At 43.3% G+C, this 24,515-nt stretch overlaps 1 protein-coding gene across 7 annotated transcripts in view; it reads right to left on the bottom strand.

Annotated features, from left to right (window-relative positions):
• HIPK3 (homeodomain interacting protein kinase 3) overlaps window positions 1-24,515 on the bottom strand; it is a 123,454-nt gene that overhangs the window by 81,070 nt on the left and 17,869 nt on the right. For 6 of the 7 annotated variants that reach the window (XM_025215930.1, XM_025215929.1, XM_014524863.2 and 3 more), the window contains one exon: window positions 8,779-9,877. The exons of the other annotated variant lie outside the window; for it this stretch is intronic. In XM_025215930.1, coding sequence (XP_025071715.1) covers window positions 8,779-9,877 — 1,099 coding nt within the window. The remainder of the gene's footprint in view (window positions 1-8,778; window positions 9,878-24,515) is intronic. 7 annotated transcript variants of the gene reach the window in all.

The following is a 24,515-nucleotide window of genomic DNA, read 5'->3' as shown; positions in this document are numbered from 1 at the left end:
GCATTAATATAATGACTAGAAGAGCCTACAGACATGTAGCTTTAAAAGAACTGGGAAATACAAGGCTGTGTCTAATAAGAAAAAGCCTAGAAACAAAAGAAATAAAGCCACAATGCTCCTTACACTGAGATTTGGACTCTCAGAAGACTAGGTATAAAATGTAATCAGAATTGAACCTGAAAAATTCAATACATCTCCATGGTCATGAGATGTAAGGGCACTATGTGAATTATGGTATCATAACCTCTTCAGACTTCCAAATTAGCAAACTGTTTTTATTTTGGGGTAGGAAGTCCATGAATGTGCTAGGAAGCAGACCCTCATATCCTTACAGTAAAAAACTAGATAGTCCCACAGATGCTGAGCCTGGAAGGGGTGAAAGAACTCTGAATACTTGGGCCACTGCTACTTACTTCTTGAAGACACTGAATTAGTTAGTTCTCATTTTCCTGCACCCAGGTGCCAGCTGTCCAGCCCAGAGGTTCTCAACCTTTTTGGTATCAAGGCAACTCTCATTAGACACAAGGGGCCCTGTGGAAAATATCAGCTCTTACTTTTCATTCATTTGTTGACTATGGAAAATAATACAACATTTTTTATATTGCAAAGAACTCAAAAGACCCACAGCAGGTCAGACTGTTTTTAACACTTTGGATTATTTGAAATCATTGGCTTTATCTTGTGAATCAACCTAACAGTGCTAACATGTGGCATCCTGTGGCACCCTAAAAGGATTTCAAGGCACCCTGGCTGAGATTTACTGGTTGAGTCAGTAGGTCCACAGACAGGTTCTTGTTCAAATAAGAAGCCTTGATCAACAGGCTTCTGGACCAAAACTACTCCTTTCATTTTTAAATGGGAAAGGGGGTGCTTTCATTTCATTCTGACACGCTAGTTATGTGCTTTCGTTTGAAAAGGCATCGGCTCCAGAGGAGTCTTAGGAGAAACAGAACATCCCTCCTCTGTTTGATACTCCAGAAAGGTTGTGATGAGATCCCCAAGATCACCATCTGCCCTGAGACAGAGGAGAGCCCATGTGAAATAGGCTGCTTAATGATTCAGCAAATTATATTGATAAAAAAGAAAGAAAGAATGTTTTGAATTTAGGGATGCAGTTGTGCCACAAACCAGTTTCAACAAAGGTCATCATCTCAATTAACTGTGACTGTGGAGATGCCTGCAAATGGAATCTCAAATTTTTTGGTCTCATATTTGCAGAAATGCGTTCACCCAGAGGAAGTTCGGTCTTTAGGTAAACTAGGGTTTGTTTCAATCAAAGGGATTCTCTATGATGACAACTAAAACCTATAGAAGGCTGGACATGCACTGAACCTCAAAATAAAAAGTCTATGGCAGGCAGGCCTTCATTAACCAACCGTTCAGCCAAAGTTTTGGGTCTTAAATTCTGCAACTATCAAAGCCACTTCAAACTATCAAAACCTCTGAGAGATGAATACACTAGAAACTGTGGGCAGAACATAATGGAAGGATAATGAATTGGAAGACATTTGTTTCTATAGCAAATCAGAGGTGTTTGATACAGGCAGGGTTTATTGCTACATGGAAGGAAGTACCACTTAAATTGAGAGTTGCACACCTGCCCCACATGACCCGGGCAGGCTGATGTCCCTTGGTGTTATATTATTGAAAAACAGCAAAAAACAAGAAAGAAAGAAGATTGCCAAGCACATTCACATTTCACATTCAAAGGTTATCTATTGAGGTTTCTCAGGTCCTAAGTGACACCCTTCTTGGGCATAGTCATGTGAAGTTAATTCTTCTATCTTGGTGTTGCACAGGAGACAGAGCACATCCAAATCTACATAAACTTCCTGTCTCACCAAATAAAGACCTACCATACATGTGTGGAAAATATTCTGCTGCCCCCTGCTTGCAAAAGAGGTGAAAAAAGATTATTAAATTTGGAAGATAACCCAGTTTTAATTAATTAAGAGGGCATAGGTGCCCATGAGGAATAGTGAATGCTTTTCAAATACTCTCCTATCTATGACAACAGCTTGAGTAAATATAAAGATCATGCAAGTCCTTCAAAACGTGTCTTTTCTCTTTTCAAAATTTTGTATACTGCCTACCTAAATGAAGCTTCCATTTCTAACTAACACTTTCAAGCATTACAACAATATAGTTACCTATAAAAATATTTACTTACATAATACCTAAAGGTCATATATAAATAAATCAGATCACCAGTGGAGTGAGAGAATTCTGGATCCAATGTCCCTTTACCAGAAAAATCCTGCCTTCAGCCCCGAAGATTAAAACCTAGAAACCAGTCTGGAAATACTGCCCATAAGTATAAAAACATCATACAGCAGGAGAGGCTTTCAGGTAACTAAAACCAACATCATAAGACTTTTACATCAAAATATCCTAAACTGTACCTAGAATCCAAGAGGAAATTACTGCCCGCTTAAGAGCATTATACGCTATTTATAGTTCACTGCTCTCTTCACGCTGTTACTTTTAAGCAGTCTTTGTGTAGCCTAAAGTGGCAAACAGCTCTTTTTGACATCTAATAACTCTTTCCAATTACCTATATGAATGTGAAACCCTTTTCTGAAATCTAGTAAACTTAAATCTCAATACCACCATGAGACAGTGAGTTCTACAGATTAAATATGCAATAAGTAAAATTGTATTTGCCTTTCAATTTTAAGTTTGTTGCCTTGCAATGTTACTGACTGCACAAATTACCTCCTTTATTCCATTCCTTTTATGTATTTCTGTCATGTTCTCACTTGTTCATCTCTGTCAACTATGCATTCCCAAATCTCTAACTCTCATGTATGTGTTTCATTCTGTCTCTTACATTTCTTTTAAGATAAGGTGATAAAATATTAACAAAACAATTCCAAAATAGAGAAGTATAAACCACATAAGAGGCCAGGTGAATAAGTATGTAAACCATGCAAATAGCACTAACCATTTGCCAAACTACACTGATTTCAATATAAAAAGGCACACAAGTCAATTTAAGCATGTACACTAAATTCAGGACTGTCCAACTACAGTCCCTAGGTACCCAGTCAGGTTTCACTCCCCCTGCCACCACTACAGCTGCTGCATTCCATGGACTTGCACACCCTCCCCTCCAGCTTCTACTTCCTGCCCCCATCCCTGAGAGACCATGGTCAGAAGGCTCATGGGACCTATGGACTTCACATGGCATGAGAGTGCTTGTGCAGGGGTGGGAAGGGAAGGCCACATAACACAATGCTTGAAGTGCTGTTGGGGCGCAGTGGGGGCGGGGGGAAGAGGAGGGAAGATGCAACCCCCAACCACTCGCAAGTTGCACAGCCCTGTACCAATTCATGCAGAAAAAGCTTGCTCATGTCAGTAAGGTTTTTTACTCAAGGAATATGCTCTGCCTCTCAGTTGTGTGCTCTTCATTAAGGCTTCCTACACCATTAATCAGAATGCCTCATCTACAATAGCAGCCTTGAAATTAAAAGAACAGTCAGTTGCAGGACAGCTACTAGCAAAGCACTGACGGTAGTTGACATAGACTAGGAGAGTCCAGCCTGCATTTAGAGGAATTTCTGCCTGCCAAATGAGCCCACTATTTCAGTCAACTGAGCTTAGATGATATGTAATATTATTTGCCATTCCATTCCTTACAGGTTTCTCTCGATTTATGTGGTAGATGCATTCCCGTAAAAGTGCACATACATCAAATTCACATAAAGGGAATCTAGTTTACAATGTAACAAATAAGGATACATTCCCACAGTCATGAGGAAGGGAGGCTGGGGCTAGGGAAGGAGTGGGGAAAGGGCACAGCCCAACAGCTAAAAGCAGGCGGGCTGCAGCAGGGATGGCACCAGGCTCTTTCTGGCGCTTGGGTTGGGCGGCAGCCTGGTCTCGTCCCACTGCAGGCTGGATCTGGCAGCCACTGCAGGGTGGGACCAGTGCTCAGGGTGGGTAGCAGCCTGCTTTTATCCTGCTGCATGCTGAAGACAGCAGTGGCACTGGGCTTTTCCCAGGGGTCAGTGTGGCCCATGGCAATGGTAAGGGACCTGCTGCCACCCCAAAATTCATAATGATGCATAAGTTTGTTTTCTGAATGACTGCAACTAACTTAGAACTGAGTGGTAAGTCTGTGTGTTTCTTTCCAATGTGCAATAGACTTGTCTACACTGAACTATATACGCTAATAGGCTGCAGCCTGCTGTCACCTAGCTTTATGATGTTCCTCTGCCCTGTAGTTCTGTGTTATCTCATTTAGGATAACTAACCTTACTAATTATGTTGTTCCTAAATTTTTCCCTAATCATTGCTTGCCTCTCCTTTTCAAGGTCATTTGATTTAATATAAACCGACACAAACATAATACAAATAAGAAAAATGACCACTATAGCAACAACAGTTGCAGTACAGAACTTTGTACAGTAAAAGCTGTGTTAACCGGCACTTTATTAGCTGGAAAACTCTATTAACTGGCATCCAAGTGATGCGGCAAAAGCGAAACTGGAAGTACCACTTCCGAGGGACTTCCTGTTTCGTTGCCACGAGCCGGAGTTTTTCTTCGCCACTTTTTCGGCCCACGGCCCAGGGCAAAGCAGCCTGTGAGGGAAAAAGCAGCCTGCGCAGGGGCTCCCTCCCTGTCCCCCAGCACACCGTCATCGGGGAGTGCACCAGATGGTGCACATTTGATTAACCAGAATAGTTGATTAATCGGCATCCCCCATTCCCAGGGGATGCCGGATAACAGAGCTTTTATTGTAGTACCTGCAGTGTTGTGCAATGCTCCCAACTGTCTAGTTAACTACTACTTCTATTCTTATTTAGTCTCTGGTCGTTTATCAGATGACAGAAAAACCAAGTGGATGGACCCAGTGTAAAATATCTACTTCTCACCCATTCAACAACTTTAAAAATGTTTATACGGGTTACACTAAAGGCTTAGCAGTAAATTGTTCTGTTGTATAACGATGTCGAAGTTTCTTTTCAAGATATCTACATGACCTAATTTTTTATGTCCTGTTTCCAAAATAGACTCTTAGTAGGCCAAGTCCCACTGACTTTTAATGACACTTCAGTTCCTCAGGCCCTTTTAAACAGTATTTCAGGAGTGGTCCCCAAAATACTGGATGTCTAAGGCCATGGCAACTGCTGGTTCATGGAACCTCCTACCTCTATACTGTCCTCATGTTCAATTATAAGTTTGATGCTAATGTTATGTCATCTGCAGGTTCAAAACGTTTGGAGGCTACTATGTAATATATATTTTTATTTTTTTTATTTATTTATTTTACTTTCCTGAGATAGCATGGCAAAAGTAATCTCCATTCACCAGTTAAACAGAACGTATCAAATCAGAATATTCCTTTAAGATATATACCTACACCAGGGCTGTCAAACTCACCTGGCCCCATGGACCCCCTGTCTCCAGGGACCTGGATCCAGCACATGCAGCACACACTCTGGGTAGTTCAGGACATGTGCCACGCAGTGCCTGCTCTAGGACCTAGACCGCACACAGCGCCTGCCCCTGAGAAGCTGCCTGCAGGCACTGAATGCAGAGCAGGTCCCAGACTTGCTGGGGTGGGACCTGGGTGCAGCACAAATTCTGAGCCCTGTGCACCAAGCCATGCTTCAGACTTTGCACCACGGGCCAGACAATGGGGCTCTGCAGGCAGGATCCAGCCCACAGGCCACATCTTTGACACTCCTTATAAAAACATTATTAAAGTTGTTTTCTGGATAGTATTGTATACTTTATGTGAAAGATTGGTTGTGGGGGGGACCCCGAGTGCCAACCCAGACCCAGGAGGCACCAGTTGCTGAGCCAGGGGGCAGGGGGGCCCTCACGTGCTGCGCAGCGGACCTGGAAGTGGACTGGAAGTATTTCGAGCGCATGTGGGACCCCACCCCCGTGCTTCCACAGGATGCTCCATCTACCCCATCATCTCAGTGTTCATGAGCTGCACCTGGTACCTCGAGGTATGTAGAAAAAACATATAAAGCTGTGTCTGTGGCCGAATTGCTGAATCTGCCAAATCTATTTGGATCCAGAGATTCGGACGCCAAATTGGGCTGAATTGAATCAGCAACCAAAGCTTCGTACAGCCCTACTATAAATACAAGGTAAAAAATAAAAGGGATTAAATATTTAAAAAAAGACTATGCTATTCATTTTTATTAACGGTTTTATTTTAAACACATAATGATGAAGCGACTCTCCCCTCCCTTCATTGCACTCCACTGCCTGGACTTTAAAGGGTTTGGTTTAAGATGTGGTTCTTTAGCAGGGTGACAAGAGGCACAATAATATGAAATAACTGGAATAACTTGTCCCCCTACTTCCATTTTCTGTGCACTCTACTAGTAAACACTCTGTAAATGCCTTATTACTCCCCTCCACTTCTGAAGTTCATGTCTCCAAATTACTTAGGCACCCTTGGCTCCCACTGCAATCAGTGGGAGTTGACCCAGCACTTTGTGGAAACAAACCCTTGCTGTTCAATCCTATGTACACTACCCAAGTGCTCCAAAAAGCAGCACTAGTAGCATTACACTGCATGCCAAATACCCAAAAAAGAATCTAAATTGCTAAACTTCCAAAGTGCTATGCACCCATCACAACCCAATATGCCAAAATGAAACTGCAGTTACATAAAACAGACACAAAATTCCAATTAAATTTTGTTCCAAAGGTTTAGTGTCTAACTGGATGAATAAACCAATGGGTACATAACAGTACAAACCTTAAAGCAGAGCTTTCCAAAACAGATCTTATTTTAAAAAAAACAAACAGATTTTATTTTAGATATAACTTAAATTCAAGATATTTACTCGAATCTGACACTGTTGTTGTGCCCCCCACCCCGGGGGGGAAAATCCCCTCATCTTTGATTCACATACAAGGCTGCCATAGCTGACTCTGGCCTAGGCAAACCAGGAACAGCTGCCTGCCCCACCTCCAGTTGCCCTCTGCAGCTTCTGCTCCCCACCCCCAACCCCATCATTACTGTCAGGTGCAGCTAAGCTCCAGCTCAGGCTGGATTTACTTCCAGGCATGGAAACTCCACCCTTGCCTCACCAATCAGTATCACCACCACTGCTGCAGTGCCTGGCAAGTGCTGTGCTTCCATGTGCTGTGCTCCAAGGAGGGAAGAGAGTCTAAGCAGTGTCTGAGAGTAAAGGGGGAGGTGGGGAAAAGAGACAGATTATGGGGAGTGGAAGGAAGGGGCAGAGGCTACTGGGGGGGGGGAGTGCGGAGGTGGGTTCCAGTGCTGCGGGGAGAAGGAAGGATGAAGGAGAGAGAAGGGGGGGCAGTGGGCAAGGGGGCATCTGACCGCCCCCCCTCCCTCCCGTCAGCTTCCCCTGCAATAAAAATTTCCCATATATAGAATCTGATAATTGGGGTGTCATCTTAAATTCAGGGTTGACTTAGATGCGAGTAAATATGGTAAATGTTAGGATTCCCTTAGGCTCCAATCCAGCTAGCAACAGCATGCAAGTGAATGACGTTGCGCATGGAGCTTCTGAGATGACTAACGTATAAGATTCAGGGGCTTCTTTTAATATATTCTGATAGGTTTAAGTATGTCTCTGTACAAAATTCTTCAAGACAAATAGGACAGGTGTAAGCATACAAAAAACAAGAATCATTTCCCACAAAACTGCACTCTGCATAGAATTTTAGATACATTTTCCTTGCACAGAAGCACTTTTGAAAAAATGCGTTTGCAAGATAACTTTATTCAACAGATGCATGGTTCATCAGGTACAAGGTGCCCTGCAAATTCATAGGCTTGCTCTGTTTGGCAAGTTTGTGTCAAAACACAACCCAATGAAAATATTTATGAACCACTTAATTTCCTTATTTATATTAGGGTTTTTTTTCATTTAAAAGTAAAAATTACAGACAAAAAAATTATTATGTGCACATTTACTCAATATTGACAACCAGATAGTAAATTTCATCAGGTTCACAGGAATGTGGATAAAAGGCTTACAAAGTTAAGAACATCCCTATGCTGCTGTCAATTCCTATTCAAAATTAAAGAGAAATGAAAAAAAACGAAAAGTATCTGGAAGTTTCAAAGACCATAAATATTAACCTTGAAAATTCAAATGGACTGGTCACATACTTTCAAAGAGAAAAAAATTGTGAGAAAAATTTTAGAAAGCAACCCTCACTTTGAAGTCACTACAAGCACCTGTCCAAATCCCACCACATTACATTTCAGCAGAGCCTGAAACCAAAAGGAACCAAAGGTGCCTGGCATTTAGCAAGCATAGGTATATGCAGACACACTCAAGAAAATATAATGGAAGACCATACAATCTTTTGTACAGGAATCTCATGATAAATCACTCGAAATGCAATCATCTTTCCATCCAGCTGCTCAAAAGCTAAATCAGTTTATCAAAATAAAAGAGGGAAACGTAGAAATTCTGCATTTCTCACACTGTGAATTATACACAAGTTGTTAAAAAAAAAGACTAAAACAAAAAGTAAAAGAGGAGTAGACTGTTCAAAATGAAAACATAACCAGACATTCAAATCAGAGATCTTTTCAAAGGATGACATTCAGTTAGCATTCAAAATATATTTGTAGGAGGAAACTCAATTTCAGGTGAAAAAATAAAGCTATTGTCAGAGCAATAATTACTCTTAAAGCAGACAGGCTTACATTTAAAATGGTGAACTACTTTATTTTTGTTTCAAATTATTTTTTTATGAAGCAAATTTTTAGCATTTATTGAAAACCAACAACAACAAAATGTAAGTAAAAATCAAATACCTACCTATAATACCGAGACTGTAAATAGGTTGAACAAACAGTCTTTGATACATGGCTGGCAGACCCAAAATCTATTACTTTAACCCTGTATGGCTGCCGGACAGGATCCACCAACATAATGTTCTCCGGTTTGAGGTCAGCATGAATTAAACCAAGACTTTTTAGTTTTTTCAGTGCAGTGGCTACCTGTTGCAGTATAGGCCGTATTACTTTCAGTTGGAGAGGGCTGAATTTGTTTTGTTTCAAAAAGTCATATAAATTCTGTTCCAACATTTCAAAAACCAGACAAGTATGGTTACGATGCTGAAAACATTCATAAGCTTTCACAAAATTAAATTCATCTGCATTTTCAGTACTCAGTCTTGCTAATATGCTCACTTCTATTTGCCCTTGGCGTGCATAAGAAGGATGATTCTTCAGTATTTTGATTGCCACAATTTCATTTGTCCCTCTTTTCCAACACTTTACTACTTGTCCAAAGGTTCCTCGCCCAAGGAAATCAAGGACCTCATAAGTGTTTTTCACTGAGCACAACACCTCATGCTGTACTAACTGATAATCTCCATCTCCACTGGTACCACTCTGTTTCGAAGTTGCAGTAGTTGTCACAACTGTCACTGGGTTTCCCACACTCGTTTGCAACATTGCAGGCAATATGGACAGCTCGTCAACAATCTGCATCGCGCTTTGATTATCCAACTCTTCACTCTTACGCTTCAATCCACATCGCTGGGGTCCGTCCTGTAAATCTAACCCGCTTCCCTGTGTCCTGGCCTGAGGTGCCTCCACTTGAGGTTGCTGCGCCCGCGCTGCTAATACCTTTGTAGCACCTGCAGTATTTTTTAAAGCAACAGCACTTGACTGCAACAAAAAGTTCTGTCCTCGAGGTCTGTCAAATGGGTTCTTAGTCTGAAAGTAAGTACTAACTATGTTGGGAGTCTGAGTAATTCCAAAGTTTTTACCATTCACATAGATCCGTGGGTAGGTTCTTTCGTGGTACACACAACTGCTTGGCTCTACTTTAAGTTTCTTCACACTACAGAAGGCACTTGACTGGGTTTGATAAACATATGGTGGGTAAACCAAGACTTGTGAGGCCATACCTGAAGGAAAGGAAAAAAGAGAGTATCAGTAAGAAATCCATACTGAGGTTCATTGCAATTTTTCCCCACAAGAAAATGAGCATAAAGTGACCGCACTTTAATTGGCTGTTAAACAGTTTGTTACTTAATTTTATGTTAATTCACCGCGTCTCCTTTTCCTTTCAATATCTATATTTCATACTACAGAGACTGTAGTAGCTGAGAACTGTATCTACTTTGTGTTTCAGATGATCTGTAGCACGTAAAACTGGGGTGGTTTATAGAAACTCTTGTCAGTGAGCGACTTTTTAAGGTGGTAATAACCAACTTTGTGCTCCAGAAATTAAACTTTCATTTAAAAGTGGTTCAACACTTATAATTGCAAAGATAACCTTCAAATTATGAGAGGAAAACTTGTGACCTCAACCTGGATCTATGAACAGCTTGTAATAATAGCTGCGAGAGTTGTCAGTCGATTCATCCAAGGCAGGGGTCAGCAACCTTTTAGGAACAGCAAGCCAAAATAACACAGCTGAGTCCACATACAGGCCACTGCTGCCACTTCCCCTGCCAAATTACTACCACCATGCCTGCAAACTGACTGTTGCTTTCCCCACCACCATGCCCGCAAACTAGCCGCTGCTTCTCTTGCTGCCAAATGCTGCTGATTATCCATTTAGATTTACCATGAAAATCTAATAGTATAAATCAAAAAGTACTTTATTAGCCAACAAAAGAGGAATTCCATGGCAGATAGCTTTACAAAGAGACAAAGATGTAAAAAAGAGAAAAGCCAGACCTAATCTCATTATACACTGCATCAAGTTAAAATCTCTTCTGTTTTCAAGGCCCTAAATAATTTCACTTCTGTTTACATTTACTTTTCTCCCTTTACATCCGTCAATCCTTCTCCTCTGCCAATTATGTCAGCATTAATGCCTCATTCACCCATTTTGTCTACAATAAATTCCTTGTCTTTCTTTTAAAATGCTCCAGTCCGTATCGTATGGAATATTTTCCTAAATACAGACCACATCAAGCAACCTGCTTTTTTCTTCAGTTTCCATCTTAACTCATTTTAATGATACCTATAAGCATAGTCAGCCATAATAATTAAAACAAACAATCCTAGTCATTCCCTCCTTTGGGTTTTCTAGTGCATCTCATGTACTCCAGATGTGCTATGGTTAAAACTATTCAGAACATGGACTGTCCATACCAGTGGCACCGGCACCGGCCACTGAATGTGGCAAACAGCAGACTGGAGAAGGAGCAGAGTAGCAGATCAGGCAGGCAGCAGAAAGCAGAGCAGCAGCCTGGGCACGGGAAGGGGATTGGGGTGGCAGTTGGGAAGTGTACAGAGATTTATACCGTGTACCTGCCAAAAAGGTTGGTCCCACAGGTCTGTATCATCTTGTACAGCACCAAACATTAATGGTGATCAAGGATTCCAGGCACTGTTATAGTACAATAAAGAAACAATTTTGGCCTGATACATTCTAATGCAGGTAGAAACAAGTACTATATTTTTCATAGATTCATAGATGTTAGGGTCGGAAGGGACCTCAATAGATCAAGTCCGACCCCCTGCATAAGCAGGAAAGAGGGCTGGGTCTAGATGACCCCAGCTAGATACTCATCTAACCTCCTCTTGAAGACTCCCAGGGTAGGGGAGAGCACCACCTCCCTTGGGAGCCCGTTCCAGACCCTGGCCACTCTAACTGTGAAGAAGTTCTTCCTAATGTCCAATCTAAATCTGCTCTCTGCTAGCTTGTGGCCATTATTTCTTGTAACCCCTGGGGGCGCCTTGGTGAATAAATACTCACCAATTCCCTTCTGTGCCCCCGTGATGAACTTATAGGCAGCCACAAGGTCGCCTCTCAACCTTCTCTTGCGGAGGCTGAAAAGGTCCAGTTTCTCTAGTCTCTCCTCGTAGGGCTTGGCCTGCAAGTCCTTAACCATACGAGTGGCCCTTCTCTGAACCCTCTCCAGGTTATCCGCAACCCTCCTGAAGTGCGGCGCCCAGAATTGCACGCAGTACTCCAACTGCGGTCTGACCAGCGCCCGATAGAGGGGAAGTATTACCTCCTTGGACCTATTCGTCATGCATCTGCTGATGCATGATAAAGTGCCACTGGCTTTTTTGATGGCTTCGTCACACTGCCGACTCATGTTCATCTTGGAGTCCACTAGGACTCCAAGATCCCTTTCCACTTCCGTGCCACCCAGCAGGTCATTCCCTAGGCTGTAGGTGTGCTGGACATTTTTCCTCCCTAGGTGCAGCACTTTGCATTTCTCCTTGTTGAACTGCATTCTGTTGTTTTCTGCCCACTTGTCCAACCTGTCCAGATCTGCTTGCAGCTGTTCCCTGCCCTGCGGCGTGTCCACATCTCCCCATAGCTTTGTGTCATCTGCAAACTTGGACAGAGTACATTTCACTCCCTCGTCCAAGTCACTGATGAAGACATTAAAGAGTATAGGTCCAAGGACCGAACCCTGCGGGACCCCACTTCCCACACCCTTCCAGGTCGAAACCGACCCATCGACCACGACTCTCTGGGTGCGACCCTCCAGCCAATTCGTCACCCACCGGACTGTGTAGTCATCCAAGTCACAGCTTCTTAACTTGTTCACCAGTATGGGGTGGGATACCGTATCGAAGGCCTTTCTGAAGTCTAAGTATTTATTTGATCATTACATTTTGAACATCAAAATAAATTCTGAACTGATGGCCATTAATGTTTAGAGGCTGACTCAGTTTCTACTGTTAATTTTTTTTTTCCTTGCTAGGACTAATCCTGCAAAACTCAATGAACTTTCCCCAAATAATACTAAATGGTTCAGTGAACATTTTTTTTAAAGCTAAAACCTCAACATAAACTGTATTCACCTTGTACTCACACTGACAGAACATGATGAACTGAACTAAATAAATCCTGCAATAAAATGACAAAAAAAGATGTTCTTTTTTTAGGGATATGAAGAACTTATCAAGATAAGAACTTATTTCCGTACCCGCATTCCATAGCCATACATCAACTTGGAATGTAAAACAGACCAACATATGCAACAGGGGACTGTTTCAAAATTAAATTATGAAGAGAAGATGGGGGGAAATTACACAAATTTCTGACAATACAATAATTTCTTGACCCCATGAAAGGAAAGGTGAAAGGTCAAATTACCATATATTTAGGATATTTTGGGTCTAAAGCCTTATCCTCTGTAGTATTTTACTAAAAAATAGTTTGTGCAAAAATTGTGCATGCTTATGAAATTTGCAAATGAAACAAAGATGAGAAACTTTCAACAGGGAGGAGGATCAGATCAATATGCAAGAAAAAACAGGAAATAAAGTGAAATAAAAATGGTATGAAATTTAGCAATGCAAAGTACAGTCATACACTCAATACATACTGTAGTTACTTGAATTCAAGACGAGGTTTTCTCCCACATCAACATGGGGAAAAAGACTTATCTTGGATTTAAGTATAAGATGGCTACTGTAGCTCTGACTCTGGCCCTGAGCTGCACCAGCAGCCTGCACCCCCTTCCACCTGCCCTTCCCTGCAGCCTCAGTCCCCTCTCCACCTCCCACCCCAATCAACCAATCAGCAGTGGCACAGCTCCAGTCCCAAAATGCTTCTGCATGGCTGGGCAGGTGCCTGAATCTGCATGTGGTCTGTGCCCAGGAGGGAATGGAGCTGGAACTGTGCCTGACAGTAAGCTGGGGGGAGAGAGGAGGTAGAGGCTGCGGGTAAGGGGGTAGGCAGGGCAAAGAGGCTGCAGGGACCAGGCAGTAGGGTTGCAGGGGTCAAGGCTGTGTTGCAAGGGGTGACAGGCTGCAGAGAGGCAGGCAGGGAGCAGACAGCAGGAGGGACAAATGGTGGGGGTCACCTGCCCCCCGCTCTCATTTCCCTGCTGCAGCAGCATGGGGGCCAATTTTAAGAAAAACTTTCCCGTAACTAGATTCTATACATGGAAAATCATTTATCAATTTTCCATATATAGAAACTTATTCAAAGTCACCTTGGATTCAAGTAAATATGGTAATATGAATAGCAATACTTTTGCTATCAGACAGTGGTGACTGAGGAAAAGAGAAACCTGGGTGTATCAGCTGATTCTGAATGGCAATAAGCTACAAGTGGGATGCAGCCATAAAAAGGTTAATACAATTCTAGGGTGCATTAGTCTGGATACTTTTAGTTGAGACAGGGAAGTATTAGTACTACTATAAAAGAAATTAGTAAGACCTCATTTCAAAAATTGTGGAGAGTCTTGAAAAACTATTTTCAGAATATATTAAAAATTGAACACAGAATAAGTACAGAAAAGGGATAGAATAAAATCCCTGTTCTCTGACATGAGTGGGGAATGGGGGTGCCAGTAGCCTAAAAATGCCAGTTACATGGAGGAAAGGGATTTCTGGCTGGACATGGCGGCCCCACACAGAGCAGGGGGGTGGCAGCAACCGCACATAGAGCAGCAGTAGTGCAGGATGGTAGGTGGAGGCTACCATGTGCGAGCCCCCCAACCATGTCCGGCCAACCAGAAACTCCAGTTAACAGAGTGTTCCAGTTACTCAATTGCTGGATACCAGGGATTTTACTGTACTAAGATAATTAATTAAACTAAAGATTCAGAAGAGAGATGTTTAACTCTTTATAAATAGGTGTGGGTGAAGGGGGGTGCCATTGGGAAAGGAAACAAACCATTTAAGTTAAAAGACAATGATTGTACAAACTCAAAAGGATACAAACAAATAGCAAACAAATTTAGATGAGATAAGGGGTGAAGCTTTCTAGTCATCACAGTAGTGAAGTTCTGAAGTGGTCTCTTGAACATAGTGAAGATAAGGAAATTTCCAAAAGGACTTTAGTAAGCTTATGGAATGGATTTTATGATAGAATAGGGGCATTCTTGGAAAGCGATCAGAACATATAACATGCAGTTTTGTGTTTTTGATACCCCTAGGAAGGAACAGAAAGGAAACAACCTCTCCGTAAGTTGTTAGCACACGGGAGATATTTAATAATCCCATGCTCCAAGGCATTTGCTGTTTGCCTGTTGGATATACTGCTGGGTTGTGTGTGGCCTTCCTCAAAGCATTTGACAAAGACCGTGCAAGAAATGGGAGACTTTTTTAGAAGTGCTGCTATTCCTAAACAGTACTGAGAAACTCTCAGATGCAATTCTTGCCAATACACTCAATATGAAACAGACTGACAGATTTGAAGTAAGGAAGGAACAGTTTCCCAAATTAGACTCGCAAAGTCCTTTTGGAGGAAAGGTGCTGGGAAATGCAGGGAGCTGTCCATTTCCTAGAATCACCTGACCTCATTTTACGTAACAAGATGCCTGTGCCACTGCAGTGGTGCAGGCATGAGATGCTCTTGTCTCTTCCTTGCCCTTTTTTACCCAGGAGCTTTATGGTTATGGCTCTGTGTAATGGGAGCTGGAATGCATGTTCTTCTGGACATTTTTCAACAACAGTCTCTTGTAAATGCAGCGTCTTTATGGCAAGGATCTCTTCCAGGCCTATGGTCTTACAACAGTGCTGTCCAACTTATAAAGTGACATGGGGCCAAATGCCCCAAAGGCAAGATCAGAAGGGGCTGTATGCCTGCAGGCTGCACTAAAGCAAGCCACAGGTTGCGCAGACCATACCTCCCCATTACACCGTGCACCAATGACTTCCCCCACTGCTGCTCCAGGTACCCATGACCCACCTCTCTCCAACTGCTGTTACACTATGCACCCATGAGAGCCCTTCCTGGGGCAATGGTAGTCGGCAAAAGCAGAGGGGAGGTGGGGGGGACAGAAACCCCAGCTGCCATTGCAGCCAGAACAGCAGCCCAACATGAGTCTGGGGGGCTGCAACTTTACGCCTCATAATCCACATGCAGCCTGAAGGCTGTTACTTGGACAAGCCTGTCCTGCCTTAAATATCTATCCATCAAACTTTTCATATCATATTCATATTCAAGGCTAGCTTCAGAAACAAATTATTTCTTGTTACCTACCATATTTCATGGGTTAGGATTCTGCCCACTCTTCTACAAAAGACAATCTTACCACTGAAATTAGATATGAAGGAGTCCATTTCATATAAAACTTATGCACAACTGGTCCAAACAGTATGTTCTCCAGTTCAAACTAAAGTACAGGTTTCCCTCATTTTAGGCAGGTTCTGTATGTTTGAATTCGCTCTTATGCGATGACCCTTTTTATTCCAAAAATGTGTTATTTGCAAGGTAAATTCACTCTTTTGTGATTAGCATGGTGGAAACCTGCAGTCAGCTGCTTTGTGCAGTGCATTGTGGGAGTGACACGCACTAAAATATTGTCTCCTGTGTGGATCTGTGCTCCTCGCTTGTTGTCTGTGACGTGTTTCTGTAGTTGCGGTCCCCATTATGATAGTGCCCTGTGCTTGTACGTACTGTCTGCTGTTGGTGAGTACCCAAATACTCTTGTAAATGTGGCAGAAATGGGTCTGGAGGTCAGCACAGTTGAGGTCTTGGAACATATCCCTACTTGTTACAATGTAAAGTGGGTTTCCTTTATGCAACTCCCAGTTATGCGCTGTTTTCCAAGAACGCATGTACAGCACAAAGCAAAGGAAACCTGTAAATCATTTCACTAGACCACTATCTTCCAAGACTCATTACTAGTTCAGCCAGTAAGAACTGGTAAGGACATCCCAAGGCAGATCTTCAGGAAGTAGAAATTGTATTCATTTTATTGACTTCATTAGTTACGTCATTTCACATTAGCTGAACATTTGCCTGAAGAGAGTGGAGTCAATGCACAGCAGCTGAATAATAACAATAATATTCACATTAATATCTACAGCCACTGCTCACTCAAAATGGCAAAATAATCTTATACAGCAACATTCTGGTTGTATCAACAAGAACTGTGGTAAAATCAATTATGTAACACAGATGTTCTATTGTTGTGTTTCGGTTTATGGAAAAACAAAATTCATTACATGCTAACTGTAAAAAAAATAAAACCAAAAAAAACCCTCACCTTATTTAACTAATCATGGCAAAGAGTAGGATGGCTTTTTATTCGGTGTTTAGAAATTATGCACTACTTTCAGTTGAACAGGAAGTTCAAAGACAGACGGTTCTTAAAGGCAACGTAAACCTTAACAGCTATACAGTATACAGCTGCAACAAGAAGTGATGTTAAAACACACAAAAGTACATTTAGCACTCCACAGTAGTTAAAAAGCATACTACAATACAAGGCAGGGATGAGGGTGGAGGTGGGAGTAGACCCATTTGCCCCTTCCCCCAACCAGATGAGAAGCAGGGGTGGGGCCAGATGCCGCCCGCCATGATAGCAGGGAACATGCCACCACCGCCCAGTGGGGCCCTGACAAAAGCTGGCAGGGAGGGGGAGGAAGGGAGGGGAGCAGGAGGGTGGAGGGAGGGGGGACATGATAACAGCGCCCCACCACCCCCTGGCCCTGCCAACAGCCAGGAGGGAGAGAGGGAGGGGAGGCAGGCAGACATGGGTCAGGTGGACCCGGAGTGCAGGGTTGGGCAAAAACTGGCCAGACTGTAAGGGGGGGGGGGTTTGAATGGGTCCCAACCCAAAACACGGGGGTCAGGAGCCAGACACGGGCCTGTCCCACCTCAGGGGGACAGGAGAGAGGGGAAGAGGTGCTCTACCGCCTGCCAGAACCAGGGGGTGGGGGGAGAAGCTTACCCCACCGTCCCCTCCACCAGCACCTTGCACCACCACCTCCAGTGCTGCTTTCCTCAACCCCCGCTGGCCTGCTCCTTGGAGGTGGTGGATCGCCATTATGACAGCACAGATGAAGCAGGGGGACGTCCCCTGCTCCTTCCTCTCCGTCATGGCTGAGATCCACCCTCTGATTGGTTGTTTCACTAACCAGAGTGCTCCAGGAGCATTACGAACAGACAGATAGACGGATGGACTAAGCCCTTTATTATATAAGAATTTTGAAACATAAGAATAGGTCCGAATAATACCTCACTTTATTTGAAAGGATGCTTTTATATAAAATAACACTGCCTTATAGATTTATATTTCATCACCATTACAGTGCCTCCCAAATTAATGTTATAATTTTGACATTCTTTTAAAAATGCTTACATATGCTTTACAACCTTTATGCAGAAATTTTACTGATAGCTTTAAAACAAAAATACTGAAAGCAGAAAACTGAGACGTTTGTCTCTTCAACTATAACTGGATATAGAACAGTTTTGTTGTTGGATCCTTACAAAACAAATCCTTTTATAAAATTCAACTAAATATCATCACATGAAGGCTACATTCCTATCACATAACAAAGAAACATGTAATTTGTAAAACAGATCAAAGGCTGTGTGTGTTATGATACAACAGTTAGGAGGTATTTAATGTTATATACAGAAAACATTGTATTATACAAGTCATTTCACAGCAGGTTTGAAGTTTAACAAAGCTATGCAATTTTCTGTACTTTCCAGAAACACTCCCTTGCCCAACCTTGTATTGTTCAGCAAAGGAAGCAATTCAGAAACATTCCCCGAGTACTAGTTCACATAAGACAAAACTCCATTACCTCTTAATCTGATTCAACCAAGTTCTTAAGTACACTGTCCAATAAACACACACAAATACTTTCCTGTATCAAGGGCTGTATCATCATGAAGCTCAGACACAGTTCAAAAAGTGTATTACATTTGACAGAAGTTCCTTTTGATAGATAAGGTATTTTGGCATTTATTTTACAACAGAATGCTAATTTAATCAAATATTTCTTTAAAAATATTAGTTTATATTCTACCTCATTACTTAGTATTCACATAAACTCGTAAAATTAGCGTTATAAAATTTAAAAAATTTTTAAATGTACAAAAGTATTTTGCTTACTTAGGGCCTACATCTTTGCTCTCTTACAGTTCTATTTTCAAGGGGTCCCTTTATGTTGATCTGTATAGTCATAATTCCAAATGTCAGCTCTTATCACATACCAAAGGCTTATATTTAAGTGTATTCCGTTAGTTATAGGGGCTTCAGTAGTAATTCCACAGTTAAGACTGCTGAAATTGCCAGGAAGTATATTTAAGATCACCATGTCACACCTGAGATTTTAAATTGGTCTCTAGGTTTGGCACAGTAACTCCTAAGAAAATAAATTTTAAGGAAAGTAAGTTCCTTTTTAAAATCGTGCCTTGTTTCCCTTGGTTTTTCGCTAAACGACCACAGTTCCCACAAACCCCATGCTTCTCTCTCTATCGTATATAAGCGTAAAAGCTGCAACTCGAGATACAAAACATTTTTTAAGTTGGCCCCACCATGATAACTTCTCACCAATTCTCTCTAAGATTTAGTGAGGTCAGATCCATTGCTACACATCCTCTTCATTTACCAGCCATGCTCTGCACACCTTACTGAGTTACGCTGAGATGACATAGAACCTGAAGAAGAAACTGGGTCTTTACACACACAAATGTGATGCATACAAAAGAATAAATCAAAACATGACTTGAAATTAAAACCAATTTATTAAACAAAGTAAGTATCTGGAGTTAATGAACTAAAGAGATTATTTCTGGTCACCACATCTCTCAAGTGTTTAAAACCAGAAGATCACATGCTCCCACACGTCTTTTTCTATTTAAAATTGAAAGAGAAAAACAAGATTTCTTCCTGAGGCCCAACAGTCTGTCAGTTTCCTGTTCAATGACTAGTTTATTGAAAGTTAGAACTACAGTATAACCTCATAAATTCAGAATTATCGAAAATCTGGCACTAAAGCTACACTCCATTGGGGAATAGAGACAGACAGCCCTGGAGCAGCAGAGGGTAAGCTTGCACCCAGCAGCTGCCACCACCATCCACCACCCTGTGCCGTCACTCCATGTACAGCCACTGCTCCAGGACTGGCTGCCACTACCGCCCCCACTCCCTACTCCGAGACCAGCCACCGTTCCAATTTCAAAAATCCAGAATTTTCACATTTCCAGCAGGTGCTCAGACCTGAGTGTGCCAAATTTATAAGGTTATACTGTAGTTGAATACATTGCAAAAGAAAAAAAAAAAAAAAAAGAAAAAAGAAAAAAAAGAAAAATCCTTCCTGATTCTGCAAAAGAGACTACTGCTTCTGTCAAAAACTGATCTAGAGCATTATACGTTTAAATTATTTTAAGTGATTATAGTAAAGGTAGGGCTTAACACAGGTTGTCAATATCAGACTGAATTTGATATATACTATTCTTAAGATAAACCTATTGAAATAAAACTTTTTTTTTTTTTTATAGGGGTGAACCAATAAAGATTTTCTTGGTCAATACTGATAGCCGTTATTAACTAGCCATATCAGCCAATACCAATCTGATAGCCAATTTACAGGAATGCAGCTCAGCATCTTGGAGAGCAGCATCCAGACAGTAAATCTAAGGGTAAGAAGGGGCATGGGAGAGAGTGACAGGGTGCGAGGGAGGGAGAAGGAAACCCCCCCCCCCCCCCCCCCCTGGGTGAAGGAGGGAGTGGGGCAGGAACAGGTGCTGCCTAGCCGGGTCAGTAAATGCAACCCTGGGGCCAGGAGGAGCGGGATGGAGGAGTGGGCAGCTCATCTGCACAATTCAGGGGGTAGGGAATGGGAAAAGCTGCCTGTCACTATGTGCAACCCTAGGGGAGGCATGGGAGGCATTTGCCCCCCTGGTTTTGTGAACGGGGTGAGGGCAGACTGCCTGCTGCAGGCTTGTGGCCAGAGGCTGTGCCAGCCTCCTCCTGGCCGGAGGTGAGGGTTGGGCCAGAGCTGGCGGAAAGTGGTGTGGACTCAGCTGCATGGGATGGGTGGCAGCAGCGGTGGTGCTGGGAGGGGTGGCTATAGGGGGGACTATGGGGAATTTTTAGATGGCACTTGGCCCCCTAGCACCACCCCTGCTCAGGAGCCCCCCCACTGCAGGGTGAGCAGGGGATGCTCAGCCAGCACAGGGTTCTCAGGGAAAAGACATCAGAACAGTGCCCCAAGCAGGTCAGTGCTAGTAAGGGGCTATAGCCACACCAAAATTCCCCAAAGACCCCTGCTTAACAACTTGTGCAGCTGAGTCTGCCCCACAGCTGCCAGCTCCCAACACAGCTACAGCCTAGCCTCCCCCCCTCCCCCCCAGAAGAGGCTGGCACAGCCCCTGTTCCCAAAACCAGTGGGCAGCCCACCCTCACCCCGTGCATGAATCTGGAGAGACTCATGCTTCCCATGCCTCCCCCGGATGTGCATGCAGCAGTGGGAGGAACACCCCCTCCCTGCCCCTCCCACCCTCAGCAAGCCACTAGCAGCTCCATCCCACTCCCATCCCTGGGATCACATCCACCACCCTGGCTGGACAACACCTGCCCTGGCCCCACTCCCTCCCCATCACTCAGGGCACCTCGATCTGCCCCCCTCCCCATTTGCCCCTCACAGACTTACCGACCAAACGCCACTCTCCAAGCAACCAGGCTGCATTCCTGGCCATGCACATGCTGCAGCTGCACACATACACACATTTATTGGTGACATTATCGGCGAAAAATATCTGATTGCCAATAATGTTATTTTTCCCGTTATCAGTGCTGAACCAATATGAAACTGATATATCAGTGCACCTCTTGGGTTTTTCTTATCCACCACCTTTCAACAGCTCTTCCCTAAAACATCAACCCTCTTGTCTTTATAACAACCTTTTACCTTGATATACCTGCAGAGATATACCAAGCAAGCCACATTACCCCACTCCAGCCCACTGCTCTCAGCAGCAGCACCATGGAGACCACCATAGCGGTGAAGGATGTGTAGTTACATAAAGGAAGGACAAGGATTAAGTAGCAGCAGAGTAGGTGAGAGGAGATGTTTGTATGAGGGGGGAAAATTCTGGAGTTAAAGAACTCCACTCACAGTGATTCATAAAAAAAGGGCAGTCATGCAATTAGGGTCTGAGGAATTTTATGCCCCATTTCGCACATCGTACAACCTGCCATGCCATATATGCATGGTGGGTTATGCAATTTAGGAACCCTATTGCACAACTGCCAGCACAGGAAACTCCCTTCCACAAATATGGAAGTGGCAGCTGAGGAGCCATGAGCTCTCCACTTCCCAGGTATTGCTCCCATGTGTGCACAAAAATCTAAATGAGCGAGCATGTATATGAGGCTCCCAATTAAACACCCACTTTCTAAAGGTCTGTGGTGCTATGAGCCCAACATTGGGAAGCTTTTCCCTGATGCCAGGCTCAGTGTCCCAGACCTTTATAAAATGGAAATGCAACTAGAAGATCTAGCTGCACTCTCGCTTTATGTTCCTGAACACGATAAGCCCAACATCAGGTACAGGCTCCCTGATATTGGACTCCCACTGTCCCCCATGGTGCAGCTGGGGATGGAGGAGCTATCCCATGCGCTGCTGCACACACCAGTTTAAAAAGACACCCACCACAGGCAACGGGGGATGGGAAGGTTCTCCTGATCTTAGGTACACATTCCGGTTTAAAGAGGCACCTGACCCAGACCTGGTGCCCAAAGTCAGAGCTGCTCCCACCCCAATCCCTCTAACTAAGCAAGGGGTGGCTTTGTCCCTAACCTTAACCTGCCCAGTACCAGACCTCAACTAATCAGGATTCAGCACCAGGCAAGCCCAGTCTTGGTTTGGACTCAGGGCTGTGTGCCAGACCTTGGAGCTACCTCATGTCCTGAGGCTCACAAGTACCTCAGCACCTTAAAGATTGATAGCTGCAGGACAAGGCTCCTTAAGGTGCTGGGTCCTGGTGCAGACAATCACGCAGTTTATTTATGGCACCATATAAACCAGCCACAAAGATATTGCACATTTTTTCAGAAATATCTTTGCAACTGGTTTGCCATTTTATGGTCCCATAAATTCAATGTTGATTAAGCCATAAATGGCAATGTGTTAATTGTACCAGAAGTACAACATGTGCCAGGGGCCCAGGAGATATATTCTTTGATGAACCACCTTAAGTAATCTTTGCTCTGCTTTTCCCAATTTAATTCATAACCCAAGTTCCCCTTCAAATCTTTAAGTACTAGCTCAGAATAACCCACTTCCATTTCCTCTTTGCCCCATTTCCCAATATATTTCCTCCCAACACCTATATCCCGATGCTGTCTTTAAAAAAAAATTATGAAGACAATCAAGAATTAGAAGTGCTAGAGCACACCTTAATGGAAGACTAACTGTACTAAAGATGCCAAATCTGGATTGTGGTCTAGATGACAAATCTAAGCATTAAGCAGACACAACCATGTAGCTGCTTTGCTAAGCTCCTAGACAGAAACAGATCTGAGGCTAGCTGCCAAAGTTGCTCTGCCCCAAATGGAATGAGCCTTGACATGACCTTCAAGCTGAAGGCCAGCCAAGCTGTAAAAGCATGAGAGAAACAGCTCACCATTAGCCATAGCTCTCTTACAAAACAAATGGATTTATTCTACTGGGTTAAAGGGAAACAAAATGCTGGGTGAGCATTCCAAAGGCTCTTTTATACCCCAAATAAAAGCCCCTGAACCTTTCCACATTAAGCTGTGGATATAGAAAAGCTATTTGCTTGCATAAGCAAGCTGATGGAAAGAAAACAAAGGGCAGAACAGATAGTTTATTACAGTGCAAATTTACCACCACCTTTTGCATAAGCAGAGGGTCAAGATTTTCTTACGTAGCAGAGGAAAGATCCAGCTGGAGGAGGATTCCCTCTAGCATAGTGGAATTAGTATATAGCAACTAGGGCTGCGAAACTTGGGTTGCTGATTCGATTCAGAGGAGATTCAACGGCCTAATTTCCAAATCCAAATCGCATCGGAAGCCTCTGATTTGATTCAGATAGATTTGACAATTCAGACATAGGCACAGCTTTATATGTTTTTTCTATGTACCTCAAGGTACCAAGCGGCTTGTGAATGCTGAGATGGTGGGGCAGATGGAGCATCCCATGGGAACACGGGGTGGTCCTCAGTGCACTCCACAGAGGACCCGGAAGTGGAATGGTGCTTCCTAGGACTGGGGAGGCACCTGGGGTTCCCCCACAGCCAATCATCGAGCCGAGGGGTGCGCGTGGATTGGGGGGGGTCCTCTGAATGCTCAGCAGCAGACCCGGAAGTGGACCAGAAGTACTTCCACTCCACTTCTGAGCCCACTGCCAAGCATGTGCGGGGGGGCCCCCCTGTGCTCCTGTGGGACACTCCATCCACCCCACCATGTCAGTGTTCACAAGCTGAGCCTGGTACATCGAGGTATGTAGAAAAAACATATAAAGCTGTTTCTATGACCAAATCGCTGATTCTCCAAATCAGAATTGAATCTTCACATCTGGATTCGATAAAATTGAATCAGGACAGTGCTCCGAATCAGTGAATCTAATCACTGTCCCCCAAATCAGGCCAAATCAGAATCCAAACTGAATACAGTCCGCTTCGCACACCCCTAAAAGCAACCATCTCTATGCCACATACACGGTAACTGAGGGGATGTATTTAGATCAGTGGCTCCCAGTCTTTTTTAGGCTCAAAGCACCCCTTTACCTAGGGGTTTGTAAACTTTTTTTTAGGCATGAGAATATCTTCTCAGCTGTATTGTGGAGAAAATATCTAGAGAATGCACTGACAAAACATTATATCAACATGTTTCACTATTAAA

This window comes from Alligator sinensis, unplaced genomic scaffold, assembly GCF_000455745.1.
Source record: "Alligator sinensis unplaced genomic scaffold, ASM45574v1 scaffold57_1, whole genome shotgun sequence".
Lineage (NCBI taxonomy): Eukaryota > Metazoa > Chordata > Crocodylia > Alligatoridae > Alligator > Alligator sinensis.
The sequence above is the reverse complement of the archived record's forward strand: the minus strand, read 5'-3'. Positions and strand labels throughout refer to the sequence as shown.